The sequence below is a fragment of the Amphibalanus amphitrite genome, unplaced genomic scaffold (genome assembly GCF_019059575.1).
Source record: "Amphibalanus amphitrite isolate SeventyFive unplaced genomic scaffold, NRLGWU_Aamphi_draft 000106F_arrow, whole genome shotgun sequence".
Taxonomy (NCBI): domain Eukaryota; kingdom Metazoa; phylum Arthropoda; class Thecostraca; order Balanomorpha; family Balanidae; genus Amphibalanus; species Amphibalanus amphitrite.
The window spans coordinates 26,137-48,246 of record NW_024881601.1 but is presented as its reverse complement, the minus strand read 5'-3'; the positions used below and the strand labels follow the sequence as shown (position 1 = coordinate 48,246).

Genomic DNA, 22,110 nt, shown 5'->3' with positions numbered 1-22,110 from the left:
TATCAGAGAACGCAGTGTGAACCGCCCTCCCGGGACCGATGGCTGGGGATGGTGACTTCGGAACAGCAAATGATAGAGGGTCTAATATTTCAAATGTAAGTTTCAGATGGTACATTTTCTTTTACTTGGATTATTTCACTGAGGAGTATACAATATTCTTTCAATTTGGACACAAATTGTGCCATAAAGCTGCAGTGCCTAAGGTTCTTAGTATGCTAACCTCCATACCACATACAAAATATGGAACTCCACCACAAAATATCGTGGAGCCTCTACATCATCCGGTAGCGTTTCCACCGATCATCCCCTGCTCCATCAAATTCGAAGAAAACTTTACAAAGTTCCACCGGCGCGGCGGAGCTGAGTTTTCAGTGGTTCAGACTGATGGTGAGAAAGTCAGAGAACTTATAGACATTTATGGTCTATTCTGGAGCTTTATTGACGCGAACAGCCCAAAAAGTTTCCATATGAGACATCTCTAGAAAATTTCCGTGGACATCTATTTCATCTTAGCTGGCTGTAGGTAAAGTGAGCACAAAGCAAGATATCAATCAATCAATACAATAAATAGTCACAGCCTAGAAGTTGTGAAACAGCTTTAGTAGCCTCTTTTACTTATTCTCAACACAATTCATCGTATGTACACAAGGCGTGCACACAAGTCACGCACGACGTCGAGTACTCACCCAAGATGGCCACCACCTCGTCATCCTGGATGACTTCCAGCGACCCGGAGACGATGTAGCACAGCGTGTCGATGCTCTCGCCCGTGTGGAAGAGCATGTCGCCCGGAGCGCTGTGCGACATGTTGAAGTGCACGGCCAGCGCCCTCAGGCAGCCGTCAGAGGCCAGGCGGAACGCCGGGTGCTCGTTGAACACCTTTCGGTTCAGGTGGACGCATATGTCCGCCCGCATGTCCTTCGGACAGTAGTTGAGAACCTGCGATGACGTGATTTTTGGTCAGACAGCTGAATTTTCCGAGCGACAGCGAAAGGCGGCTGAAGGGCCACGTTTGCAGACGACATCACAGGGGTTCAGATGGCCGATTCCGGTCCTTGTGATTTATGTGACGGCAAGGTTCATAAATTGCGAAATGAGATTCAAACACATCGTGTGACGCCGGGAATATCTGAGCAGCTTCGCCGGTCTCCGAGAGCGCCCGACATTATGCAGGGACTGTGGCCGATGATACCACTACACTTTCATGGTACCCAATAAAACGTGATGCTTTAGCGTCCGGCGACTTGGAAGGCTGCTTTACGGCATAACGGGATGCTAGCTCAATGTGGGGATCAAAACGATACCAGGCTATTTACCATTTCGACAAATGCCTTGCCTCCCTGCCTTGAAGGTCAAAGCAGTTTATTTTTAGCCACCAGACACCATCAATTCCCATGCAGCGTTCATTTACTAGAGTCGTGCGGTGTGATCATGCTATGCAACATACTATTCATGCACGTTTCGTTTCATTGGAAATGCTACACATGTGCCAATAGTGAAATTGACTTGTTAGCGTCAAACACATGTCAGGGATCTTTGACAGATATGTGTCCGTACACAATGTAAGACGGAAGTACTTACCTAAGCGTCAGTCGTCAGCCAATCAATGACTTGCTTATTTATTGGTCAGAAATTGAATGCTGTTGCAACTTCTTTTTTTTTGCTGACATGAAACCTAATTTACAGCGTTTTTCTAAAACATATTCTGACAATGGAAACGAATGGTTTGAATGCTTGAATGCGCATATTAAAATCTAGCGGAATAATATTGTCTAATATTGTCCAATAGCGAATGGAGGTTAATATTATACGGCAAGTCAATGCCAAACAACCATTTCATGTTAATCTTCACGACAACGATCGACCAGGAATGCCGAATGCAGCTAGCTTATAAACACCACAGTTGGTCTTGCATACCATAGGTGGCTCTTGTATGATTTATAACAAACAGTTCTACCTCCATATTTAACGTGTTTCACTCGCTGTTACTAATTCACCTAGAAACGAACACAAAAAGCGGCAGCTACTAGAACGTGCAACCGGTGACAAGAGCAACGAGCAACAGTCATGAAACGTGCGGCCGGTGATATTCAAGTCAATACTACACCGTGCGGCGGGGTGCACACGATCACATGCGTCAGGCGTCACGTGCACACGGCCACGTGCGGCGGTTGGCACGTGCACAGGATCAGGGTCGGTTCACACGGGAGGGCGGGCCAGCCGTCTGCAGCGGGGCCAGGCGTTACCGACCGGCTGGAAACTCGGAGCAAATCAAACGTATTTCCTCGTCATGGAGAAAACATTGGTGCCGAAACCCAGGCAAAGCCTAAATGATGGCGAGGTGATAAGGTGATTGTAACGTCATGCATATTGCATAATTGTGCTGCAGCTAAGTAGCGTTTCATGGACTTGGGGATTATGATGGATTCTGTCAATGTGTTTTAGAAGAACAATATTTGACAAAAAGGACGATATGTGCAGTTGACGCTGCTTTCATATATGCGTTCGTTTTCTAACTTTAAATCACATCATGCTATGAGCCCTTTTAATTGAACGCAATGCTTAAAGTCGCTGGATGGTAAATTAATAGATGCACAGCAGATTGATGTTGCATAAGCCATTGTCTTGTAAAAATAATCACTTGTCTGGTTTTGATCTGGTTTTGAAGAGCCTCTTCCTTTGTTTGTAGGGGTTTTATTCTTTCACGAAAACACTGCTTCGTTACAACTAGAACAACGCTATTGTAACCGGCTCAGCTCCACTCAAACCGAGCTCAGAGCCCGGAGTAACTGACAGCGCGGCAGCGAGAGAGGGTATGTACAACTATCCTGGGGGTCGGGGGAGGGGTCGTGCCGGCCGACCTGCCGGGGAGAATCGATCCCAGCCTCTCGGCGTCCCGGTCAGCTGAGCTCACCAGGATCCAACAGGAGCCCGTGTGTTACACTGGAGCGGGGTAACGCTGGCTCGAGGGGGGGGGGGGGAGCTTTCCGCGGCGGGCAGCGAACAGACACGGTTGGCTTCGTTAGAGAGGAATATTTGGCCACATATCCCGCTGCAGCCGCAGCCAATGACTGGAAAAACACGCCAGTAACGCGCGGCCAATAATCCGGGGATAGTTGGGCCGGCCGGCGGACGGATCTCGGTGTTTGCCGCGCGGCCACCATGACAACAGAGGTAATCCGCCGATATACCGTCCGAATGAGACCGCCGCCGCGCCGCCAGCCGCGCCAGATTGCTGTTTGTTGCGTCGCAGCTGTTCAGTCTGCTCGGAATGCGACCGACGTCGCCCCCCCCCCCCCCCAGAGTTGTCGGAGGCTGCCGGCATATTGCGTTAGCGGCTGCGGTGGCGGCGGCAGCGGCGGCAGCGAGAAATAAATGAAACTGGCAAAAGTTGGTGGCGCACCAGGGCGCTGAGATTTTCTGGGAGTCGCCGCACCTGTCCGGAGCTGCGCCGAACCTCTCCAATCCCGACCGGTTCAGACACGGCAGCCGGCTGGGCGGAACGACCGCTGCATCCCAGGGGGACCGCGTGATTTAACTGCGCAAACAACAGCCACTAATGGTGGTATTGATTGACCAGGCTGTCTTGTATTAGTGGCCCCAGGAAATCAACAGATGCTGAACCAGAAGCGTTTAATGCAAAGAAACAGGGCTTTGAGATGTTTTTTTTTTTTTTGCTAGATTCTGCACATTTACAGTCTACCTAGACACACATTACTAAATCAAAACGTTCAAGAAGAGTCACGGAATCATTTAAATGTTGCGAATTTTCACCGAACCTCCTAATTTATTTTTGATTCCTGTGGTATAAAAATTATACCAGGATTAAAATTGGCTCGGGTTATATTTGGCTCTAGTTTATGGATAGTGCATTGCCAGTTACGTGTACGAAACTATATGGCCCTTTCACACGTAGCAACTTTTCAGTCGCCGGCGACAGCAGCAGTCGCCGGCGACCGCCAGCGACCGCCAGCCAACGATCGTGTGTGACGTAGGTATGACGTAAGCAAGTCGCTGGCGATCGCCGGGCCACGGCCGGGCAATCGCCAGCAACTGGTGACGTCAGATCCGCGTCACAGGCCAGTCGCCGGCGACTCTTCTCGAGCAGCGGACGCCGCCATGACAGTTTTGTCCTTGGTGAGTGGTTTAGGTGATTTGTGATGCATTTTTTTCCTAAATTGGTTGGTGTGGCTACCTTAAATTTGTTGCACAGTAGCATAGGGATTATTATCTTGTAGTTTGCCTGTCGTGAAGCTGTTGTGACTTGAATTTAAGCTTGATTCGACAATATTGGAGGGTTTATGTCATTTGTGGCGCACTTGCCCATGATCACCCATGATTTTTATTTGTGATAAATATGTATTTTTTCATCAAAATTGAATATTTTAATGACATTGAAATTGACACTAGTTTCATAAGGTAATGAAAACTTGCTTGTTGTGTCACAAGAACATTGTTTACATTCAGTATCAGTGCCCTTGAGGACAAAGTGCCTACCCATCAGTCAGCTATTTGCCTACCTATTCGTGCGACACAAGGAAATATTTGATAGCAACAAAATATTATATTGCTGCTCATTAATTAGCATGATCAAAATCAAACAGGTAGCTTTGCAATTTTGTTATTGTTTCTGCTGGAGTTTTCCTTGGTACCATGGATAAACAACCCAGGCCAAACTTAATCCGCATTGGGTTCGCATGTGTGTGCATGCTCACATGGCAAATGATAATCCATGGCTTATTAGTACATAAATAATTGCAGTATGCCCAGTAGGTGGTATGTCATGTATTTTGGCAAGGTATTAGGTGGTATGTATTTTGGCCCTGGAGCTGTTTTCTATTCATTGCAGCAATGCTGCCGGCATGGCTTATGTGTACCATGCGCACACAAGCTCCACCAATGTAAAAATGTCATTTTCACACAAAACTCATAATTGGAGGAAGGTAGAGCAGACCAAGAATAAGCGGGCATTTGCTGCAGTGTGGAAAAAGTCACTAGAGGCTTGATACTTTTTTTTACATGCAGCAGCCTGGAGATGTCCACAGAGGCATGCCTGAGGATGTCCACAGAGGTGGATCCAGGCAATAGTTTTTACAATCTTCTCCCCTTGTGCCCGCTGTGTGTTGTGCTGACTGTTTGTCCCCCTTCTGGTGGTGCCTAGACTTGCCTCTGCATATCTCCCCAGGCTGCTGCATAATGTCTAAAAAAAACCCTCAAGCCTCTAGTGACTTTAATCACTCCAGTCTCTACAGCATATGCCCACTCATGCTACAGCTGCCTTAATAATACCAAAATTAGTAACAATGGTCTCATAACCATATTCAGTAGGAAATGAATTACCTAGAAAATTATATTAAAAAATACACTTGCTTTCAAAAAGAATGAGCACTGCCTTAAAATGCTAGGTGTGAAATAATGCTAGGTTTCTGAACCACAAATCCAATTCTGTGTCACTGAATACTGATTGCCAATTGTGCAAGACAAAAAGCGTCAACAATGCTACATCAAAGATAATGATGTAAGATAGTTCTCATTTTAGCCTGAAGTGTAAAAACCAAACCTAACCTGATTTGGGTATTTGGGTAAACCAAGCCTAACCTGATTTGGGTATTTGGGTAGTTTTTATGATGCTAAGCAATAGCCTATTCCAGGCTTCCTAATTTGCAGAGCTTTTGGTTAAAAAATGATTTTTAAAAATGTATTTGAAGTATGTTCTGACATGTCCGCCCTCTGTGCCTGGCAGACAAGTCACAGCGTTACCTGATGAGTCAAGAGGTTCTGTACCTGATGTACCTGATCAAGAGTACCTGATGATTCTGCAACACCACCTGATGGCCAACTCGACGGCATTGCTGACCCGAAAAGGAGTCTAGCAGCTGAATGTTCAACTTCTGCCACTGCACTGTTGACTCTGCCTAGAGACAGCATCTGCACCACGGCCCACAGACGATCTTCCGTGGGACGGTGTGCTGCGCACCAGTCACCACACTGACGGCGTTCACCTGTGTGCTGCACAACTTTCTGTGAGGTCAGGAGATCGACACTGACGGCCCCGGACGGTGTGCTCTGATTGCGCCGAGTGTGACTGTACTCCATCGTGTCCGGGCCTTGATGCCAATACCGCACGCGAGGCGGCGCGCGTCCGCCAAGCCCTCACATACTGCGTCCAAGGTGCAGGTGGTGTTCGGTGACAGTGAGCAGCTTCTGCCGGCCCCGTGGACGGCACCGCGTGTGACCATGGCATGTGCATTCGATTTTCTGACATAAGTGCAGTGAATTCATTTGTCATTTTGCTTCTGAATGCTGTCGCCGCTCGGTAGGGTCGATTCTGCCAGAGTAAAGAGGTCGCCACGATCGGCGCCGGTGGGCAAGGAGCAAGGCACTCAGCAATCAGCTGCCGGGAGGTGGCGGCGGCGGCGGCTGACGACTCGGGCCTCGAAAATCCTGTCGTGTGCGTTGCTGGCTATTATGCGTTGTTGGTGTGCGCTGTTTTGCAAGGCCTTTGGAGCGGCATGTCGAGTTTTGAGTTTTGGACGAAGGAGCCTTGGTGTTTTGTTGGTCTATTTTCGATAAAAACGGTCATGAAGAGTGAGCTGTGTCCAGGCTGATTTTAAGATTTCTGTCACAGTATTGTCACCTTTGACCTAGGCTTGTCTCTTCTTGGGTATCGGCATATTGTGCCACCGTCCTTGCCCCGTGTCCGCGCGTGCTGCATTTTTATGTGGTCGCGCGTATGGTGTCATATACTGTCACCTCGCCATGTTTAGTGATATCCACTGTGTGGAAAAATGCATTTTGTTATAAGGGGGGGGGGGTACACTTGTGTTCCCCAATCCAGCGCTTTAGATAATACAGCATCTGTTTTTGACATAATGAAAGCCTGTGTTTTATGTGGGTGGTAGGCTTCGCCGTTCCTCAGGTCCGTTTCTGGCATTTGAATTTCTGCTACATTTCTAGAATGCCTTTTTTCTGTTTTTCACATACAAAGCACGGTTCAAATGTGTGACCACAAATCACTGTGATTGTCCCATGCTTACCACCAACCATTCCTTCAATGCTAATGTCGTTACAGCGAAGTTATTCATTTATTGAGAACAGGGTTGTAGTTGAATAAACAAGACAGGTGAGCAAAATCTGCAGCACACGTAGTCTTGGCTGATGCGTTAGGAAAAATGGAGGAACTGCAAGTACATATCACTTTTCAGTTTTATGCTTGAGTGCATTGAATTCCAATGTAGAAGAATCGCAGTTTGATTGTATTTTCATTGATATTATGTATTGTTTCAATAATAGATCTAATAAATATTATTCCAATATTACCTAGACGGTAGTTATCATCCTGCAAAACATGTCCAAATATTTAGTACCTTGAATAATGCAGTAAAATAAGCTGCGCCGCTGCATGTATCAGCAGCGCAATATCTGGTGCCAACTCAAGGTCAAGCGGGTCACGTGACAGTTGAGCGGCGGCTGGCTAGAACAGTCGCCGGCGACTTCAAAATGTTGGAAAAATTGAACTTTCTCGGCAACGCCGACAACTCTTCAATGATTGGCTGACACGACTGCTACGTCACACCCCGGCGACTGGTCAGCTGATATCGACAACTGCGGAGTTGCCGGCGACTGACCCCGGTCGCTGGCGATCGCCGGCGACTGACCCCGGTCGCTGGCGATCGCCGGCGACAGTTGCCGTCGCCGGCGACCGGAAAAGTTGCTACGTGTGAAAGGGCCATATGTTTAACCGATTGGCGGCGTTAAATATTTCATTTTGGTAACAGGCATTGCACCTTATCTTCAGATATAATTAGACCACGAGCAACGTAAACGCAGATTCATAGAACAAAGCTTTTGTGCGATGAATCAATGCTACACAGCCTTGTTGTTATGTAAGGAGTGGATGCTATGACGTCAGCAAAAAGGATGATTGAGCACATTTGAAGTGTGAGACAGTTGAATGTCATTGGAACTTTGGATAGCTTTAGAAACATGACTGAACATTTTCGTGCGTTACTCTATCCCCTGATCGTCACGTTTGCGCCTTTCACGGCCAAAACGTTAAGTTGGACGTTCCATTCGAAGAATAATCATCGGGCCCGTGAGAGCCATTTGACCAAAGTTAAGCCTGCCGTGAACGATTCTCCGCTGGAGGAGATCTCATTAAATCTGTTAAATCTCGTTGGACTCGGTGACTTCCATCATCCAGCGACTGGCGAGTGTTGAGTTAGCTCTATTGGCACGGCGCAGCATGGCTCGTATATCAGAGCTGGGTGTTGGCGGTGTGGGTACGGGGAGGGAAGGCACCAGCGGGATCACTCAATCAAGAACCGCAGGTAGCGTGATGGGTTCAGAGCAGGCAGGGTAAATTGCAGTGTAAACTGGAAAATCTCTTAAAAATAGAGAGAGAAATAATGTTCGAAAATCCGCCAGCCCGGCGGTGTCACCTGGCTCCCGGCAGAGGACCGCACCCGCCACTCGCCTCGCCCTCTACCTTGTTGGTGTCAATGCCCTTGGTCATGGCCCACGTGCTGACGACGTAATCCATGACGCGTTCCGAGAGCGCCTTGGGCACCTCGTGCAGCTTCATGAACTCGCGCACGTTGTTGAGCATGTCGTGGTACTTGGCCGTGGCCGAGGTCATCTGCTGGATGATGGTCGTCACGTGACCGAAGATGGTGGCGTACAGAAGCGCTGCAATAGGAGGGAGGGGAACGTTACATGGAGTCACGTGGGATCCAGATGCGATATCAGGCTATAGGACAGCGTGTGAAATAGCGGTGGATTGGAGCAATACTGTAACTAACGCGTGGACCTGTGAACCCTGCCTAATGGCCAGATACCAGAAGTCAGCACTCGAGGACGTTAAGACCACCGCAGAAGACTTCGAAGACTAGGTACAAACATATCTGTAACTGATGAAAGATGGCGACTGCATTCAGTGTTAGAGCAGCAATCCTCTCATCCCGCGATGCTGAGACAGCACCATTGTGTACAAAGCTGCCCGAACTTGAGACTTAGGATTATTTCCACATTATTTTGCCGCAGAGCCAAAAATGGGGCTTGGATAAAGCAAGCTGTTAGAAATCGTGCACACGTCCTTGTTCTTGTATTGTGCATGCCAACATACTCCGGCTTACCATTCGTGGTCAAGCGCACCGCCTGACTGACTCACACACATAACTCACTTCCATCGTCGACTCAATAACAATAATCGACACACATTTTGAATAACACGTGCGCCTTCGGCGCTGGCGCCCTTAACATATATCCCTAACACCCCTCCCCTCTCCGAAAAGTGTTAGAAATCGTGCACACGTCCTTGTTCTTGTATTGTGCATGCCAACATACCCCAGCTTACCATTCGTGGTCAAGCGCACCGCCTGACTGACTCACAATGATAAATCACTTAACTCGTCGACTCAATGACAATAATCGACAACACATTGTGAATAACACGTGCGCCTTCGGCGCTGGCGCCTTTAACATATATCCCTAACACCCCTCCCCTCTCCGAAACACACGCTCACATCATACGGCTATGTACACATGTCATCACTGCAGTGCGCCTCATTGTCTTCTTCCGGCTCATCCATTGCTGAAAGGCGCCACTGGGCGCGACAGGCGCCCGTATCGTGTGAACACCGGGGTGGGTGGGCCATAAGCCACTTCCGGACCCTCCTCAGTAGCGCCGGGACGCCCCACTGCGCCCAGTGGGGCTGGACCGGGAGCGCTGCCCAGCCATGCATCTACCAATGGGTCGGACACCCCGCCCCTGCCCTCTGGTGCAGGCGCTCCGCCTTGCACCTGGCCGGGCTCGGAGTTAAGGTTCCGCCCCATGCATTGGCTCTCCCCCGCGTCCGGCCCCCGATACGGCTTCAGAATATTGTGGTGCAGCACCCTCTCTCCACCATCACTGTCTTTCACTCGGTACGTGACGCCCCCGCCACCTCGGTCTGGTTGACCAAGTACTGTCCATGGCCCCTTATATTTGAGTCCCAGTTTAGGTTTCCCTCCCGCCGATGCTCGGAAATCGCGAACCCACACCAGGTCCCCGTTGCGGTAATTCGCCTGCCGGCTCATAGCATCATAGCGCTGTGCTGCTTCGGCGGCTGCGCTCGTCATATTGGACCGCGCCCTGGCATGTGCGTCCCTCAGCGCACTGAGACGGTTTTCCATGTAACTGCTTGGCCGAATCAGCGCGGTCGGCATCTCGTATGCGACGTCCAGCGGAGACCGAGGTTCGAGTCCATGCAGTAAGAAGAAGGGTGTGTGACCTGTCGCCGCGTGCACCGAAGAATTGTACGCGAAGACACACGGCTGAACTTTCCGGTCCCAGTCCGTCCCGTCGGTTCGAATATACTTGCTGATCATATCCTTTAAAGTCCTGTTGAATCTTTCAACCATCCCATCACTTTGTGGATGGTAGGGAGTAGTCCGAGTTTTCCGAATCCCCATCGTCTCACACATGGCCTGGAATAGGCGTGATTCAAATTGTCTGCCTTGGTCGGAATGTAGGCGTTTCGGAGCACCGAATGCGTATACCCAGTCCATGAACGCATCCAACACCGTCTCCGTCGTCTGGTCCTTCAGCGGGTACACGCGTACATACTTGCTGAAATAATCCATTATCACCAACGCATACCGGTTGCCCTCGGTAGACGTCGGCATCTCCGTGATGTCGATACCTACTCTTTCGAATGGCTCCGAGGGCGTCTCTGTTTCCAAAGGAGCCTTCATATTCGGCCCGGGAACACTCCGCCGCTGACACGGCACACACGAGTCACAAAAAGCACGCACATCGCGGCTCATCCCTGGCCAGATGAAGCGCTCTTGTAGCCGACGCGCTGTTCGTTTCCTTCCCATATGGCCACTGCTGGGATGGCAATGCGCCATTCTCAAGATCCCCACACGGAGCTCCTCAGGAACAGCGACCCTAAATTTGCCATCGTCTGCGATGCCGACCACCCCTTCGACAATCGCCATTTTTCGACCATGATGTTTCAAAGTCCCTGACCATTCTCCGTGCTCCTTTGGATCCAGGGTCAGGCCCTCCCGTATACAGTTTCTAATGGCCGCCAGAGACGGATCGTCACGCTGAGCCTGTTGCAGGTCGGTCGGATCCATGGCTGTTACGGGAGAACGATCCGTCGCCGCTCCGGCGCTGGTGACCGGTGCCGCGACACGAGGGACGGCGTCACCGCCAGAACACCCAAGTGTTGGTGAACCGGCCCTCACCGGGTCGGGCCCTGGCGCACCCAGCCGCTCACTCGACCCTGCGTCCGTATTGTCGCCCGTTGACTCCTGTGCCGCCTCGGCGCTGTCGTCTGGTGCCCCAGCCGCTGTCATCTCCGGCGGGGGCACACCGCCCCACGTCGGGTCTGACCCCAGACACGGCTCCGGCGAGCAACTCTGTACCGAACCTGACTCCTGACACGCCCCCGGCGAGGGCGCACCGCCCTCCACCGAGCCTAGCCCCTGAGACGCAACCCCATTCCTCAGTGGGTCTGCCGCTGACTCATCGCGGGTGGCGGGCGAGTACCACCCTGCGAATATCCGAGAGAATAAGGACACGACGGCCACAAGCAGACACCGGATCATAACCGAAGCCGTCGGGGCGGCGCGACCGGTCCGTTGTACCTCCGCCGCTCGCACCGCTGCAGACACGACCCCCCGACTGAGGACCGGCGCGACAATGGCCGGCTCCTTGTAAGTCTCGGTCCCAGACGGCCGCCTCGAGAGGGCGTCTGCATTGCCATGGGCGGAGCCCGCCCTGATTCTCACCTCGAACTCGAACGAGCTGAGCTCAACAGCCCATCGGCCTCGACGGCCAGTTCCATCGCGCTCCACCGCGATCGATCCTGGGATATTGGCGAGCGGCTTGTGATCAGTGACAATGACAAACTTTGACCCGACTGTATATTGTCGGTACCTTCGAATGGCGTGAACCACAGCCCACAGCTCCTTGTCATATGTGGGCCATTTCACCTGGGCCTTGGTTAAGACTTTGCTGTCATAGGCGATTACTCGCTCCGTCCCATCGACCAGCTCACTAAGAACTGACCCGACGGATGAGTTGCAGGCATCGGTGTACAAGATGAAAGTTCCTCGGAACGTGGGAAGGGCCAGAACTGGGGGCGCCGCCAAGACTCGCCTGAGATGCTCAAACGCTTCGTGCATTTCATCGGACCACTGCAACCGTCCCGGTCTTTGGGCCGCGTCGCGCAGTGGTTTGCAAACCTCTGTGTAGTTCGCTATGAACTTGCCGTAGTACCCACATAGGCCGAGAAAACTCGCCATCTCCTCTGCAGTTTCTGGTTTTGGCCATGAGAGTACCTTCTCAACGTTTTTCGGGTCTGGCTGGATCCCTTTTTCCGTCACCAAATGTCCCAAGAAAGTGACTTCCTTTTGTGCTATCTGGCATTTTTTGGGCTTTAGTTTGAGTCCTGCGGCCCGGATGCGTTCGAATACCGCTTCCAACGCCTTTAGATGCTCATCCTCCGTCTGGCTGAAGATGATGAGGTCGTCCAGGTATACCAAGCACGTTTGCGTATCCAGTCCGGATAGCACCAGCTCCATTAACCGCTAAAATGTTGCGCTAGCGTTTTTCAGGCCCATTGCCATGACCCGGAACTGGTGCAACCCTGTCCCCGTGGAGAAGGCAGTCTTCTCACGGTCTTCCTCGGCAATCCCCACCTGCCAGTACCCCGAGGCTAAGTCTAGCGTCGAATAGAACCTCGCGCCTGCCAGACAATCCAGAGTAGAGTCTACACGGGGTAGCGGGTGTGCGTGACCTTTGGTGACCCCGTTCACGGCGCGTAGGTCCACGCAAAATCGGAACGTACCGTCCTTCTTACGCGCGAGCACCACCGGCGACGACCACGCGCTCGTGCTGGGTTCGATAATGCCGTCCTGCAGCATACGCTCTTTTTGCTCCTCAATTTCAGCTCGCACCGAAACGGGGATACGGCGTGGGGGCTGTCGAATCGGTGCTGCATTTCCCGTGTCGATGACATGCTCTACCAAGTGCGTGTGGCCGATATCGCCGTCATGCCGACTGAAAATATCCTTATAGGCGGACACAATTTCCTGAGCTCTCTCCTTTCCCTTCGGTGATAAGGCTGTGTCTCCAAGACCCAAATCCGGTATGACTGAGTTTGCGGGCTCAGAGCCAGCGCTGTCACGAGGCACACCGCCGTCTGCGACAGTGCTGGCTACCACGTGCGGAGCCTGGTCTGGACACAGTTGGAACTCGCTCTCGCCGCTCGGGAAAAAAGGGTAAAAAGTGCCACAGTCAGTACCCTTTAGAAGCCGTGCTTCCTCGTAGGCTGTGTTGGTGAGCTGCAGCGGGACTAGTCCGCTGCCGTCACTGGTGACTATTTCCCGCGGGACCAGCACATCAGCTATCCCTTGGGTCGCACTGGGTTCCAGAACCCCTTGAATTGCGATCAGCCTGCGCGACTTACCGCCCACTGGGTTTACCCTCGCTCCCACCAGCATGGTAGACCGCGGCGGGATAGTGACATTAGTCACCAACAACACTCGTGCACGGCGAGGCCAGATGTCGGAGTAGAGAGGCAAAGGGACGGTTAGCTCCCCAATTCTGAGCGTGCCCTCCTGGTCATCGATTATCGTGCCGAATCGGCAACAGAAATCTCGCCCTAGCACGAGGTCGTAAACCAAACCCCTTACAACAGCGACGCCGTCACACAGGAACTCTTTACCCTGGATGGTGATTGGTACTTTGTGAATTACCCCCGCGATGTGGAGCGGCTCTCCGCCCGCTCCTGTCGCTGATTGAGTGGGCAGTGTCAGTTCCCTTCCCAATGTATCGTGTAGACCCTCGCGCATCATCGAGAAGTCGGCCCCGGTGTCCACCAGGGCCCACACTCGCCTCCCCCCAATCTGTATTTCAACGACCGACGCTGTGAGGTGGGACCCTGATGGACGCCCGGCTGACATTTGTCCCTCAATGCCAGCTGCATCTAGTTTCCCTGGGTCTGTCCGGCACCGGGGCACGCGGGCGCACCGCCCATCGTGGCCGGGCCGTGCAGACTGCAGTCGGACATCCAATGACCATCACGTCTACAGCGCAGACAGAAGGGCCCCCCTGCGGTACAAGTTTTGGGACAATCACGAAATAGATGCCCTATTTCCCCACACGCGTAGCACTGTCGGCCCTCAGTATGGCCGCGCCGTTTGGGACAGAATCGTCGGGTGTGTCCCGAATCGCCACAGTCAAAACACCGAGGGGGTGGACGGCGGTTTCCTGATACGAATGCGGTGCCTCTCCGGGCGCCGCCGTCGCCATCTTCAGCGAGGCCGCCGGTGTTCTGCCTCCTCGGGCCGTCGGTACACAGCTGCTGCAGAGCCTGCTGGATGTCGTCCATGCGGCGCTCCAGAGACTGGAGAGCCACGGCCTGGTTAACGCCGGAACCGCCGCTTGAAGCCACCATGACTTGCGGTGTCATTGCCTCGTGTGCTCCCACTGCCGTTCCAAACTGCTGCATGGCCATGAGCGCAGTCTGCTGGCTCTGGAATTCGCGAGCGATCTTCACCGCCGCGTCCATAGAGTCTGGGCTTTTGTTGCAGAGCACGCTCTTCAGTCCAGCGTCTCTCAGCCCACATATGAAGAGGCCTCGCAGACTGGCGTCGAGCGTCGGGTCATCTGGGACGGCTTGCGGATGGGCTAGGCGGCCCAGCTGCCGCAGTCTGTCGGCAAAGTCCGATACCGTCTCACCCGGCTGTTGACAGGCGCGAGCCAGCTCCACTTGTGCCTGCAGCGGATTCTGTAGCTGGCTATAGCGCTCTGCCAGGGCGTTCTTGGTGGTTTGATAATCCCCGCGAATTTGCTCCGGCAGGGATGCAAAAAAATCCAGCGCACCACCCTGCAGCACGCTGATCAGGCACGGAAGTCGGTCGGCAGCCGGTAGCGCCGAGGTCTTGGCTTCGAAACGACGCACCCATTGCTGCCAATTTTGAGAGCCGGTTCCAGAAAAATGCTCAAAGTGGGACATGAGCAGTATGTGGTGATCCATTTCGATATAACAGTTAAATGACCGCCAAAAAAGTCACGTGAAAAACGACAAAATATGCTTACGTTATCCGAGTGAAATTAATAAAACCGCTACAACTTCAGCAAGGACATGACTTAACAATGAAAATGATTTAGCGGCACGTAGGAAAGTGAACATGCGACCGCGCCAGTGTTAGAAATCGTGCACACGTCCTTGTTCTTGTATTGTGCATGCCAACATACCCCAGCTTACCATTCGTGGTCAAGCGCACCGCCTGACTGACTCACAATGATAAATCACTTAACTCGTCGACTCAATGACAATAATCGACAACACATTGTGAATAACACGTGCGCCTTCGGCGCTGGCGCCTTTAACATATATCCCTAACAAAGCCAATTGGGCAAAGCTTTCTCGGCGACTCTTGGAGAAAATGAGACCGGAGTGGACTATTGTTTTCCCGCACCAGAATTGGAGAAGAAGGGTTTGGATGAAAATAGATCAAATTGCTTCGCAGACTTCAGTTTTGAGGTAGCATTGATATGTAGGAATAAAAAGATCACAGGTAGAAACTTCGCTATTTGAATGCACATTGTTCTTAAAGGCTAACAGCTTGGTTCGTAATAGCCGTTTTCACGACGGCCATCTGGTACACATTTGGTGCACATCTGGTGCAGATTAGATGCAGATTTGGTCAAATTAGGTTCAGTGTGTCTCTTCGTAGCTACTAACTAGGGTTACATTAATTGTTTATATGCCTGCTTTGTCATATTATCGTAGAGTATCGTCGATTAAAACACTGAAATAAATACATAAATAAAAATATTTGCTGTAATAGAGATTAGGTGCAGATTGGGTCAAATTAAGTGCACTCGCCGGATAGCCCGTCGTGAAAACGGCTCATGAATGTCAACAATTAAGTGATGTTCGTAACATTTAATATTACTGAAAATAAAGCAATGCAATGAAAGCCCGTAATTTCCTTGGTGAGACACGCCCGCTCGGGCCGGGACACTGCATTTTTCGACACGGCCCAGAAAAGTTTTAGTCTACGACAGAGGATAAACAAGCAAGCCAAGCCATTTCACGGCTGCTGAGGCTAAGTACTCGGAAAAGTTATTTAAATGGTGACTTCTTAGTTCTTTAAAACGAAACAAAGGTAGCTGGAAAAAAGACTTACACCTAAACCAAAACCCTTTCGCTTTGCATGTAGGTATGAATCAATTTGGCTGGCTTCCCAGTAAACGAACCTGTAAACAGCTCTAGGATAACCACGCAAACAATCTACCAACCACACAAAAACGTTTGTGACCTGTTACGAGTCTACGACGGCGATTCCCTCAAGGTGTCGTGAATGATAATTATCGTGACTGGTTCGACCACCGCAGAGGATATTTGTTTTGATTAGGTCCGGTCCCAGGGCACTTAAAATAATGGTCTGATGTAATTGGATGACGGTCAAACACGCCAAAGTCATTTAAAGTACGCACCGTGGTAAGTTAAAAGCAGACATCTCAAAGATGTTCTGACACCACCTTACTCGTGGGGTGGTGGTGACCGTGGTGGCCCCATCACAGTACATTGGGAGGAGACGGTGGCCTCACGTTGAAAATAGGCATGCTTGAACTGGTGGGGCTAGAAATATTCGCAAACTTGACCTCACGAGAAGCCTAAAGCTTTTTAAGCTTCTCGTTTCATTATCTCTGACAAAAGCGGCGCACCAGCCATAGCCCTTCACTCTCCGCAAAATTATGCGGATTGATTAAATTTGAAGTTTTAAATTTGCAGAATTATGCTATTCTTTGGGTGTTTTGGGTGTTATGCTAAAAAAGTCAGGCTTCTATGTTAGGAACCAGGCACTGAAGTTCCTAAAAATTGATTATTAATCAAAACTTCAACTAGCAGCTTTACATCTATTCACTATCGTCGGGGCCTGAAAAGAAACGTGTCACTTTAGCCCTTCAATTTGTAATTGCGCGAACATTGACTGTAAAAGTGGCTAAAGTAATTCATCAAAACTAAATTAGAAAACATACAAAACCCTGACAACTTGTTCAAAATGCAAGGTTACGTTTATATCTATTTTGTGATATCATTCAAAACCCTCGCCCTGCTAATGACTGACCACCATCTTTAGGTCTCTAACGAGCCGACTTCAGACTTGGTGGCCGTCAGACTCTGACGTCTGACAGCAGAGGCAGGGCCGCCGGCAGTCTGCAGTCATTTGGAGGGCGGCCCTCAACAAAAACCGTCAAACAGTCGCCGGGTAGGGGACGCCGTGGTGCTATTTTTTGCTCGCCAAACCGGGCGCTGGCGGCTGACATGATGTCATTTGTCATTAGGCGCCGAGCAGAAGGGGCGGGGGCGATGGCGGGGCGGAGGTGGGCATCGTTTGTTCCCAGAGGACCAGCATATATATTTCTACTCAGCACTGCTTAGTTTCACATGTTACTGGGTATGTTGCGGGTTGCTGCGGCATTGCAAAAGATATCAACAGCCCAATATTTTTGCGTCCGTTCATTCGTCCCATTTCATTAGCTCTGACAAAAGCGGCGCACCATTTAGCCGCGTGACTGTCCGAAATAGGGTCGCGGCGGTGGTGCGTGCCTCCGGGCGATCGCTCGTGACGACAGCCGCTGTTTTGTGGGCGGAGACGCGCCAAATTTGTCCCCGGCAGCGGCACGGCCACGCCATTATTCTCCTGTGGCTCGGGCGCGCCGCGATGGAAGCAGTGACACCAGTGGTGCGCCAGCACCGAACCTGGTGCGCTCAAAACCATCGCTATAGCGGCCCCTGCCACCCTTGGCGACATGTAGAATGGAGTTGGGTGATTTGTAAGAATAAAGAGCCCAAAGTTTGATGTCTGACTGCCTCTGGACGCTGTTGAAGAGTCGCAACAGACAAAGTTTACTAGCCTTATGACTGAATGAGTGACTGTAACAAGGAAATTTTTTGAAATAGCACCAAGGTGGTTTATTCATAGGATGAAAAATTTCATTCATTTTTCTACTCCAAGCCCAATGAAATAATAAAACCGGAAAATAAAACAATATGAAGGCATCTAAAAAGGAACGAAACATAACTAAAATTTGCATACGCTACTTGCTGGACCTATATAGGAGTACAGATCACGTTCATATTTCAATCCATTTTCCAGTTCTTCCACCGTCTCACAGCCACCTATTGTCCTTTCACCCCTAACTCCACCATGACTCGTCTGCTCACCTGCAATGATCATCATGCAGATGGTGAAGATCTTCTCGTTGTCTGTCTCGGCGGCCACGTTGCCGAAGCCGACGCTGGTCATGCACGTCATGGTGAAGTAGAGAGAGGACACGTACATGGTCTTCCTGGAGGGGCCACGAACCAGCACCGGTGCCATCGTCTCGTTGGACCACACGTACTCGTAGGGTGACTGGGTGACGTTAGCCAGCTTCCACAGCCAGCTGAAAAGGAGTGACGGTGGTGGTGAGGGGATGGTTTGAGGGTCAGGAGGTGTTGAAGGAGAGACAGAGCTAAAAAGTTAAAAAAGAGGGAGAGAGAGGGAGAGAGAGAGGGGGAAGAGAGAGAGAGAGAGGAGAAAGAGAGAAAGAGAGAGAGAGAGGGAGAGGGAAAGAGAGAGGATAGAAAGAGATAGTACGAAAAAGAGAGAAAGAGATGGACGCACTCTGTCGCCCTCTCAAAGACTCTATCGACTGATAAAACTTTGTCCATTTTCTACACCGAGGCTCCGCAACTTCACTCTATCCTCTTCCCTCGGCCTCTCTCCATTTATCTGGCCGCCATCGTTGGGCGGAATTTTCCGCGCGGCGCGCTGCAGGCAGCTCAGCAGCTCCCCGCCGCGTGTCTGTCAATACCGCCCGTCAAGGGATGCCGATAATCACCGGCGACTTGTCAAAACTGTCGCCGAGCTGCCTGCTTGGCCGTGGATCGCGCGCTACATTATGGGTCCCGCTGGCCCGTTCACCGGGGCCGTGTCAGCGCCACTCTGCGATAAATAATCAAACTAGGACGTCCTATCTGGCCGTCTTCTCCGTAAAACACTTAAGAATACATCGGGCTGACACGAATGACGCCTTATCGTCGGAGGTAATTTATTCAAAGGAAAGAACGTAAATAATTCGAGGCCGTTTTTATGCCGGCGTCAGAGCGTGATTTACTCAGACCGGGGAGCAATGTCATGGTTTGTCGATTTGAAATGCATTGGAAGGCGACATATCACCAGAAATGTCTGGGGCACTTCGACGTTTGCTTTGTTTGCTGCCGTCGATAAGAGCAGTACGACTCTCGCTACATCTGTTGCTACCTATATCAAAGGTCAGATGTAATCAATATATTTTTGTTCGCTGATAGCAGAAAACTTTTTTCAGAAATAAAGAAAATCGAATTTAAGTTCAGTTTCTTATTAAAGCTCAGTTTTATTTTCTTTGATACGAAAGAGGCAATTGCATCTCGTTTCACTTTGTGGTCAATATCCGACACGTTCTCAAAGCTCAAAGCGGGTGTATGATGAAACGATGGCGTTAATTATCCAGCTTTCAATTTGTTTATCGAATTCGAAACAAGGCGGTCACTAAATTGGTATAGCAGTCTGGCCCACAGTCCACGTAAGCCGCTTCCCACCTGTAGTAGTCTCTTCTCCGACGCCTCTCCTCCCATACTCCCACCCCATCCACCTCTGGTGACCCTGCTGTCAGCTCTCCCCTTATCTGACCCTATCGCTCTCCCTTTATCTGAGCCGTAACCTGGCTGTAATCTCCTCTCACCTGTAGGTGACTCCATTATCGGCGTCCGAGAGGCCGATGCTGTACCAGATGCAGGCCAGCCAGTGGGCCACCAGCATGTAAAAGCACAGCAGCAGGATGAGCATGGCGGCGCCGTACTCGAGGTAGCGGTCCAGCTTGCGGACCACGCGGCCCAGCCGCAGCAGACGGACCACCTTCAGCGCGCTGAACAGGCTGCCGATACCCTGGGGGTGGGGAGAGATGGGTCAACGGCTGCCGATACCCTGGGGGTGAGGAGAGATGGGTCAACCGGCTACCGATACCCTGGGGGTGGGGAGAGATGGGTCAACCGGCTGCCGATACACTGAGGGGATAGGAAGGGGAAGGGTTGTGTAAATAGGTTTCCTTTACAGTATGCATTGAGGGAGGGAATGTCAAGGTCAACGGAGGTCGATATACTTAGGAGTGGGTAGGGAAGGGTCATGCAAATAGACAGAGCTGTTAATTATTGAAGGGGAGGCGAAGGTCAAGTCGATATTTGCTTGACACCAGTTGATATGGACGAATTCGACCAGACACTTCATTTCCGGCTTTTGTCTCCCAATGCCATCGCCTTCCGGGGACTCGACTGCTTAGATTTTGGAAGACAATCTGCTTGCGTCACAATATTTCAGCTGTGTTGAGCAGCCACATTTTGGCAACTACCTCAATAGTTCGCAAGATTGTCATTTTTCCCATGTTTTACATACGGCTGTCAAAACCTTTCCGCCATCACGGATGTGCTTGTGTCGAGTTGCTTCATTTCATTCCATACTTGTTTGTCATCACTCCCACACGGCACGGCTGGACAGAAGAACAGTGTTCACTCATCACCATTCACCGACAAGTTTGTGAAACACTCGCAAATTAAAACCATTGTCTTCCAGGTTTATCGTAGCTCAGCCGTTTCCTCCAGCAGAATGGTGTTTACCCACGCCCGAGAATCTCTATCCTCTTCTTCATTGTGTCTCTAAATAATACGTTTCGCGTTCGCCTCTCGCAGGTGCATTAGGCTGATGCGCTAGATGATAAACAGGCGGTTCGGCGCTGGAATTAGCTGCTCCGGCCGAGCTGCTCTGCACTGCTGCAGCCCAGGACGCTGAGTGAGGTCGGTCATTTGTTCGCGGTGGGTGGGCCGTAAACTCTGCATGTCCGCTGACCACGCCGTGAAGTATGGGAGAGCCATTTGCCATAAGAGTGGGGTGGCGTGTCAGCCTGTCAGGGCATGTTTTATGACCGCCTCTGACAGCTCGGACGGCGCGCCGCATATTTGGGAGCAGCACCACGATTTCAGTCAGCTTGGGGTTGAAAATTGCGAAGGTGCCAGATTGTGTTGTTTTGTTCAGATTTTTCCTCGCGTAATGCATATCCAATCCAAGCTAGCGTTTTAAAAAACATATTTAACTGGGCTTTGCGGTAAATTTTAAATACTTACCATACGCTATGCGTATTTTGATCCATGTTTTTTTTTTACTTATTAGCAGCCTGCGTAATATCTGCTTGCTTTCTTTTTAACCCGCGCCCTGCTGGGGGGGTGTTTGAACACCCCCCCTTGTGGTTTTTCGCGAATATCTCAAAAACGGCGGCGCTCCGCGCCGCCGTTTTTGGTACACCTTATCATGCATCAATTCTACATATGTTGTGAAAATTTCAGACCGAGGTCATTCAAGGTCAGGTCACCAGGTCACTTGAAGTGACCTCACCTCATAAAAAGTTTCAATGTCTGTCATAGCTACACCGAGTGACCGATCGCTTTGAAACTTTCAGCGATTGCTAAGAGCAATAGCATGTACAAAATGTATATCTCAGAATTTTGATATCGATGACCTAAGGTCAGGTCAATTTTGCGACCTCCCCATTATAAGTCAATGGGAGAAAATTGAAATGCGTCTCTTTCGGACGAAAGACATTATAAACACTCCCAAACACTGAATTACAAGTGGTTTAGACACACTGAACATGAAAATGGTGTCCGTGACCCCTGTTTATGCCCTGAGGTCATCTTAGGTCACGAATGGTATCTAACAGTTTTTCGCAAATAACTTTTGATAGAGGCATGCTAGAGCGATGAAAACACCTTAGATGTGTTCAGCTCGACGATACGGATCGACTGATATGCAACATGACCCTTTCCGGTCAGGTCATGACCTTGACCTGAGGTCAAATTTTCAAGTTGACCTTTCAAGGTCAATTTATAGTTCATTCGATGCGTCTTGACGAGAGGAACACGATGCCGGTAAAAGTAAGCTCGTACAAGGCTTGGGTCAAAAGTTATTGCAGAAAAACCGTTTCCGAAAAAATCGGCTATTTTTGCAGTTTTTGCCCCCTGCAGGCAA

At 50.6% G+C, this 22,110-nt stretch overlaps 1 protein-coding gene across 1 annotated transcript in view; it reads right to left on the bottom strand.

The window, feature by feature from the left end:
• The window catches only part of LOC122380745 (potassium voltage-gated channel protein eag-like), a gene marked incomplete at its 5' end in the record, with an annotated part of 52,538 nt that overhangs the window by 9,838 nt on the left and 20,590 nt on the right, over nucleotides 1-22,110 (bottom strand). Inside the window, 4 exons of the mRNA XM_043364158.1 lie at nucleotides 687-939; nucleotides 8,477-8,688; nucleotides 18,237-18,457; nucleotides 19,778-19,980. Of these exons, the coding sequence (XP_043220093.1) occupies nucleotides 687-939; nucleotides 8,477-8,688; nucleotides 18,237-18,457; nucleotides 19,778-19,980 (889 nt within the window). The remainder of the gene's footprint in view (nucleotides 1-686; nucleotides 940-8,476; nucleotides 8,689-18,236; nucleotides 18,458-19,777; nucleotides 19,981-22,110) is intronic.